Raw genomic sequence first — 7,672 nt, 5'->3', positions numbered from 1 at the left:
GGCCAAAATTGAAAAAATTGCAAGGGGTTAGCCTTCCTTTTTTCATCAAATTTGGCCAAAAAATGACTTTTCTCCAGACGATGCAGAAATGACTTTTGATGCAAGGAGAGTATCATAGAAAATTCAGACTGCCATTATTTCTAAGATTTGGGCACAAATAATCGATTTATTGAGAAAAAAACCATATTTTGCACTGATTTTGACCCAAATTCTCGACGCATTGTTCCTGTCTAAGGGCACATCTGTCCAGCAATCGAGTTGGAATGTCTTCTGGGGTCCCTTCGGCATCTTTCCTGTAAGTTTGGCGCAATTTCTTTTTTTGGCCCAAATTGAAAAAATTGCAAGGGGTTAGCCTTACTTTTTTCCATCAAATTTGACCAAAAAATGACTTTTCTCCAGACGATGCAGAAATGACTTTTGATGCAAGGAGAGTATCATAAAATATTCAGACTGCCATTATTTCTAAGATTTGGGCACAAATAATCGATTCATTGAGAAAAAAACCCATATTTTCCACTGATTTTGACCCAAATTCTCGACGCATTGTTCCTGTGTAAGGGCACATCTGTCCAGAAATCGAGTTGGAATGTCTTCTAGGGTGCCTTAGGCATCTTTCCTGGAAGTTTGGGGCAATTTTATTTTTTGGCCAAAATTGAAAAAATTGCAAGGGGTTAGCCTTACTTTTTTCATCAAATTTGGCCAAAAAATGACTTTTCTCCAGACGATGCAGAAATGACTTTTGATGCAAGGAGAGTATCATAGAATATTCAGACTGCCATTACTTCTAAGATTTGGGCACAAATAATCGATTTATTCAGAAAAAAAACCCATATTTTTCACTGATTGTGACCCAAATTCTCGACGCATTGTTCCTGTGTAAGGGCACATCTGTCCAGAAAACGAGTTGGAATGTCTTCTGGGGTCCCTTAGGCATCTTTCCTGTAAGTTTGGCGCAATTTCATTTTTTGGCCAAAATTGAAAAAATTGCAAGGGGTTAGCCTTACTTTTTTCATCAAATTTGGCCAAAAAATGACTTTTCTCCAGACGATGCAGAAATGACTTTTGATGCAAGGAGAGTATCATAAAATATTCAGACTGCCATTATTTCTAAGATTTGGGCACAAATAATCGATTTATTGAGAAAAAAACCCATATTTTTCACTGATTTTGACCCAAATTCTCGACGCATTGTTCCTGTCTAAGGGCACATCTGTCCAGAAATCGAGTTGGAATGTCTTCTAGGGTCCCTAATGCATCTTTCCTGGAAGTTTGGCGCAATTTCATTTTTTGGCCAAAATTGAAAAAATTGCAAGGGGTTAGCCTTACTTTTTTCATCAAATTTGGCCAAAAAATGACTTTTCTCCAGACGATGCAGAAATGACCATTGATGCAAGGAGAGTATCATAGAATATTCATACTGCCATTATTTCTAAGCTTTGGGCACAAATAATCGATTTATTGAGAAAAAAAAAAAAATCTTTTTCACTGATTTTGAATCAAATTCTCGACGCATTGTTCCTGTCTAAGGGCACATCTGTCCAAAAATCGAGTTAGAATGTCTTCTAGGGTATCTAAGGCATCTTTCCTGGAAGTTTGGTGCAATTTCATTTTTGGCCAAAATTGAAAAAATTGCAAGGGGTTAGCCTTACTTTTTTCATCAAATTTGGCCAAAAAAATGACTTTTCTCCAGACGATGCAGAAATGACTTTTGGTGCAAGGAGAGTATCATACAATATTCAGACTGCCATTATTTCTATAGTATTTTGGCAGGCAGACTATTGCAGACTTCCAAAGGTGGCAAGGATCCACAACATGGACCTGTTGTTTCAACTTGTCTCTAGAAACCAATTTTTTAAAACGACAGGATTTTTCTCTAAATATATTGCTAGAATTACAATGCACTGGTATGAAGCTATTATTTAAAAAAAAATCTATTTTTTTTCTTTTACTTTAAACAAAGTATTCAATTTTACAAGTCACATTTCTGAACGTTGAATAAAGGTATACAAATATAAGACTTTTTAATATAAAGGATAACAATAAGTGAAGTCTGTTATGAACACGTAATTATTCAAAATCACTGATCCAAAAATGAAAAAATGTACTGCTCCATTTTAGTTACCTGTTTCTTAAAACGTTAGTGGTATTAATTGCAAGATTTCAAAGTTCAAATATCTTCACACACACAAAATAGTCGAAACACACACTTCAAACATTTGGAACATAACTGCAAAATATACTACATGAAAGCATTTATACAATCCTACATTCAACCTGGCCAAAAACGCTAAAAAAAAGACTAATCAAATCTACTCTTAAGACATTTAGGGCTGCGGCACAAATCTTAGAGTACGTTGCTTCAGAACACAATATCCACAAATCCATTCAAAGTATAATTAAGAACACTGGAAGGGTATTACATCTTGCCTCACACCATATACATATAGGCAACTACATCACATAAAACTGTTGTAACAAAGCATATCTTTCCCACACACAATTAACCTCAGTAACATTTTACAAGCAAAACATATAATTACTGAATGAGTACATCTTATGTTTGAAGGATAAAGTCATAAACCATCCGACCCAATTTTGTTTCACTTTAATGCAATCAATAGTTGGTCCATTTCCTTTATTTGGAAGAGATTGTTCCTTTCGTTCCTAAATGCATTCAAGTTGATTACTCATCACTGAACAAAGGAACATATTGTGCTTGTTGCCCTGGCTACAGATCTGAATCATCACTATCTGTATCATACTTGTTGGCAAAATGTTGGATGTCCCCACGCTGAATGTTAGGTGACGTGATGAGAGGATAGTCCTGATGTGTTTGGACGGCATGAACAGTGGCATCCTGTGCCCTATCCCCACCAGGATGTGTGGGCTCCTCATCTTTTGCTACAATCAGGAAATGACAGTAATCAAAACATTACTCCCCTATTAATGACTAATGTTGTCAAGCATGCAACAAACCAATCGAAGCGGCCTAACAGCACATAATTGACAAGCCGGACACACAGCCAGCCAGCGAGCCATCCAGCCCGTAGCTTTCAGGGGAGTCAGCCAGCCAGCAAGCCGATCAGCTGACAAACAGGCCCGCCACTATCCAGCCATGCACCTTCCGATCAGCCAGACGACATGCCAGCCAGCCAGTCAGCGAGCCAGCCAGCAAGCCAATCAACCAGCCAGCCAACTAAGAGCCAGCTTTCCAGCAAGCCAGAGATGTGCAGTCAGCAAGTCAGCAAGCCAACCAATCGGGGAGCCAGCCAATTAGCAAGCCATAAGAGCCAACTGGTCAGCCAGCAAGCAAATCAACCAACAAATACCAACTAGCCAGCCAAGCAACCAGCAAGCCAGATAGGAAACTTTAAGCTCTAATTGAGCACTACCAAATCCATTTCCAAACAACATTAAATCAATTAAATTGACAAAGTGGTGCTCATCACTTGTAATGTCACTAATTCACATGCAAAATCCTTTAGCCTTCAATGCTGAACAAACAACTGAACTTACATTTTGTCATCACTTTCTCAATTGCCATTCATTTAGGGAGTCAGGTTGGCGAAGTGGTAAAATACTTTCCTCACCTTCCACCTCTATGGCCCGGGTTCGATTCCTGCCCGGACCACATGTGTATTGGGTTTTCAGTCCCTGCCTGACTCAGTGGGTTTCCCCAGAATATTCTTCTGGGGTTTTCCTCCCTCCTCTAAAAGTGTGATTTCTTCTCATTGTCTCCTCTCTAAACCTTTCATCAGGCTTTAAAGAAATCCTTGGTATCGTTACCAGAAAAAAAAATCATAAAACTCTCTACCATATTTAGATTTGCATTCGGTATTGGTTTGTATTGTGTTGAAATTGCTAACTGTTTGAAGATCCACAGGGACCTACCTTGCTGCACTGAGGCAAATAATCCAGCAGCTGCAGCAAAGTTGGGATTGCAATTGAAGTCAAGCTCTTGGTGACTCAGTCTTGTCGGAATCTGCCAAGGCTATAAAGGAAAGTAACAAATAATGTCAATTTTCATATGTTCAAATCAGAGATACAATTTGTGTTGTAAACTGTAATTTGAGCACCAGGAAAACCTGACAGGATTACAGATCATTAAGTCATAGGCTGAGCTCCAGGATTTAAGTTTATGCAAAGCTTATTATGTTTGTGTGCACCCCCATGTTAATGTATGTACCTCTGTCATTTTTGTTTTAGCCTCCGCAGAAGAACTTGCTAAGTTCGCAACGTCAGGCCACATTAATTTTTAGATTTATATATTTCAGGTCCATCCAGTCAGTAAGCAGTTTGCAGCAGTCTTACTTTTTTTCAAAGCTTATTATATCTCAAAGAACATGCAAGAACAATGCAAGAGAAGTTAATGTCTGTAATTAACAGTCGTACTACAACAGGCTCAATCCCAAACCAAGCCCGATGCCAACTTCTTTGCACCTGATCTGGGGTGGCAGTGTACATGTAGACATGTATACAGATTACTAACTTACCTGAGTCATTGGGGATGGGTTTTTGGCCGATCCCGCTGCATGTATCAAGCTAGGATTGATGCCATCTCTAACTGGCCTATGTAACGCTGACCTTGATGCAGCCTGTCCATAATCAGGACTGTCTACTGCATCCTCAGCCAACTGGCCCAGCTCTGGGGCCACACTGATCCCGGCTTGCTGGCGATTGGCTGGTCTTGAAGACGCCTGATTTTGAGTTGCGTTGGCTTTCGAAGAGGACCTTAGAATCCTGTCTGAGGGTGGCACAGCATCTTTGGGCTTTCGAGCTGGCTCAGAAGCAGGCATCTTCTTCGGAGCTGATGTGCCTACTGGCTGTCTGCCAAGCTCTTTCCTATCTGCAGGTGTGTCACGGCCAGTGGGTATTGGCTGCTTGGTCAAGGTGCTTGGCTTGTTTGACACGGACAAAGAGGATGAACCCATCATCCCCTCTTCAGGATCACTACCATCTTCAGAATTGCTGCCATCTTCAGAATTGCTACAATCCTCGGATTCGGGAGGTGGCTGCATCAATTAGAAGACCAAAACACTTCTTTAAATTGTGCTGTAATTACTTGTGGGGAAATGGAATGGCACACGTTCCTGTCAGCACGAACTACATGTCCACTGATCAATAAATGGTGTCGATATCAACAGAATAACAAAATAATGATCTCATTTAGTCTTACATTTTTCCCCCTAATATAGCTACTATAAAGCATAATATGAACACCGTTCTCTTGTGAAATTTTCCTTCGCACTTTTGTGATGGTGAGATATACTACAGGCAAAAAGACTTTAGCAGAGAGCATCTAGGAATGGTTTGAATGAGATAACTCCACACAAATCTGCCCCCTCAAAATCAAAATTCAAAATAGTTATCATGTTTGAGATATATTCCTGATGATTTGAGTCTTCAAAATATTGCCTTTCATTAAAACAATTATTTGGGGGCTTCGAGCTAAAAATATTTGGAAGGTTGGTCATCAAACCTCCTCGAAAAAGCCCTGAATTCGGCTTTTGGTCAGCTTGATATAATGAAGAGAAGTCTCGCAATACTCACATTTTCTTTATTGGATGATACTTTGTGCTCTTTGGGACGTGAGGTGGAAGCTTTCTCAGTAACCCTCCTGGAAGTAGGCTTTTCTTTTCCTGCAATTACAAAAGTGACAGAAATATTGGTCTGTATTATTCTCGACATCGCAAGGTGGCAATGTCAACACAAGCAATGTCGTTACAACAATTCAGCTGCTTAGAAATTAAACCTGTGATTCAAGATCAGGTCAAGGTCAAGATGAAGTCTGGGATGACAGTTCTTGAATGAAGTCTGTAAAATTTGCCACTAACGAATTATGATCAATGAGAAAGCATGAGATATGAAATAACATATGTAGGCACAGCACATCTCAACGACAGATTTTATTACTGTATATGCCTGTGAATTCGGCTTTGATTTGATCGGTTTTTGGTTACCAGAAGTACACCAACAAAAGTAGTCTGAAGGATTGATGTATCAGGCAGGCCTACCTTTGGTTTTCTCCACATCTGCCTTTACTGCCTCGGTGATATTCTCCTTAGTTAATACTCCCAGGGACACATCATCATCACTCTCTGTGAATGACAAAGCCAAGGGTTCGCCGGGCGCATCTTTAAGGACGAGACCCTGGAGATGCTTCACGAGAGTCGGGTGAAGCCAGAGAAGCTCAGTATCCGTGGACCTCTGGACAAAAAGCCTTGTGGATTTAAGGGACGAACGGGCGTTGTTGAGTGTGGCAGATACTTCGTTCTGGTTCTCCTTCAAAGCTTTCAGTTGTTTCTGGCTTTCCAAACGAATCTCTTTGAGCAGGCGTTTCTCTTCCTCCGCCAAGCTCTCCCTGATTTTATTGGCCACCGCCTGCACCTTTGCCTTGGCCGTATCGCTGCGTTTTTTCAGCGCCGGGCCCATTTCCTCAAGAACCTGAAGAGAGGTTTCCAAGTCCGGCACTTTATTCTCCAGGCGAGACAGTAGGGCGTCGGCGGCATGCCTTTCCAAGGGGGCCGCGGCGGCCAAGCTGGTGTACTCGTGGGGCTCGCTGGAGGAGCGATCCAACAGGGTGCAGTCACGGCAGATCAGCTTCCGGCAGGTCAAGCAGTAGAACCGGCATCTTTCCCCGGTGTGGTCGGGGCACTCCGGGGCGTCGGACCGGCCGGTCACACCGCCTGCTTTACCGGCCCGGCACTCCTCCAGGGTGTATACATCGTGCCCGTTCGATGCCGGCAGGCGGCCGTGGAACGCCCGACAAATGGCGCAGAGAAATACGGCGCACTCGGAGCACCGGCATACTGCCTCGTGCTTCTTGCACACGTTGCAAGAAACTTGGGCGGTCGCAGCAGACTTGCTCCTCATCATCACGATCTCGGAAACGGCGGCATCCTCCACCAGCCGAGCCAGGAAAATGTTCGCCTTTGCACCGCCAACTCCGACCGGCGTTATCTGTCGGCAATTCGGACAGCGGATGTTATCCGTCCTTTGTTTGTTGGACTTTTGCATTTCTTTGATACATTTCTCGCAGTAGCTATGAAGGCAATCCAGTATCTTGGGCCGCTTGAATTTCTCGTTGCACAGAAAGCACAACAGAGGATTAATGTTCTTCTGCTTTTCCATCGCGTGACAAAATCTGAAATGCAAGAGATAAAAACCGCAAGCGACAAATTTAAATAGAGAACTTTAAAACGGTGGTTGTGTTTAACATTTCGTAACTTGAAAAGTACATGAGTGTTTCGAATTGTTCTTGTACTAAAAGAAAGCTTATGAATTGAACTTTCATATCCTACATTTTGAAAGTGCTACATGGAGAACTTCACTTGAACAATAGTCCCGACATTATTTTGGGTGTCGTGTTTTTTTTACTCACCCTGTATAGCCCATTCACCTGTGCTACGGGGTAAAGAAAGCACCGCCAAACTCACAAAATGACTGCGAGTAAATGATGATGCAGTCATTTTGCAATAGTTTCAGAATTCCTTCAGCTGAGAAATATCCACCCATTGCACTATTTTGATATTTGCTAAAAAGGTACAAAAAGGTCAATAGACTGACCCTCTGGGACCAGCCAAAAGTGATCCTACCTTCTCGGTTTACCTCTCTCCGGCAGAGTGTGAGCTCTTGAGTAGGCCTTCAAATGTCCTACCCGCCACTACAGTCT

General features: G+C 41.9%; 1 protein-coding gene across 1 annotated transcript; it reads right to left on the bottom strand.

The window, feature by feature from the left end:
- Positions 1 to 1,693: 1,693 nt before the first annotated feature.
- On the bottom strand, positions 1,694 to 7,131 carry LOC119739957 (E3 ubiquitin-protein ligase TRIM56-like). The gene is made up of 5 exons (XM_038215115.1): positions 6,015 to 7,131; positions 5,551 to 5,639; positions 4,494 to 5,012; positions 3,892 to 3,991; positions 1,694 to 2,901 (listed from the first exon to the last, which is right to left on the bottom strand). The coding sequence occupies exons 1-5, from the start codon at positions 7,129 to 7,131 to the stop codon at positions 2,729 to 2,731; spliced, it is 1,998 nt and encodes a 665-aa protein (XP_038071043.1). The 3' UTR covers positions 1,694 to 2,728.
- Positions 7,132 to 7,672: the final 541 nt, after the last annotated feature.

Source organism: Patiria miniata, unplaced genomic scaffold, assembly GCF_015706575.1.
Source record: "Patiria miniata isolate m_02_andy unplaced genomic scaffold, ASM1570657v1 HiC_scaffold_4, whole genome shotgun sequence".
Taxonomy (NCBI): Eukaryota; Metazoa; Echinodermata; class Asteroidea; order Valvatida; family Asterinidae; genus Patiria; species Patiria miniata.
Note: the sequence above shows the minus strand (reverse complement) of the source record. Positions and strands in the feature narration are given on the sequence as shown.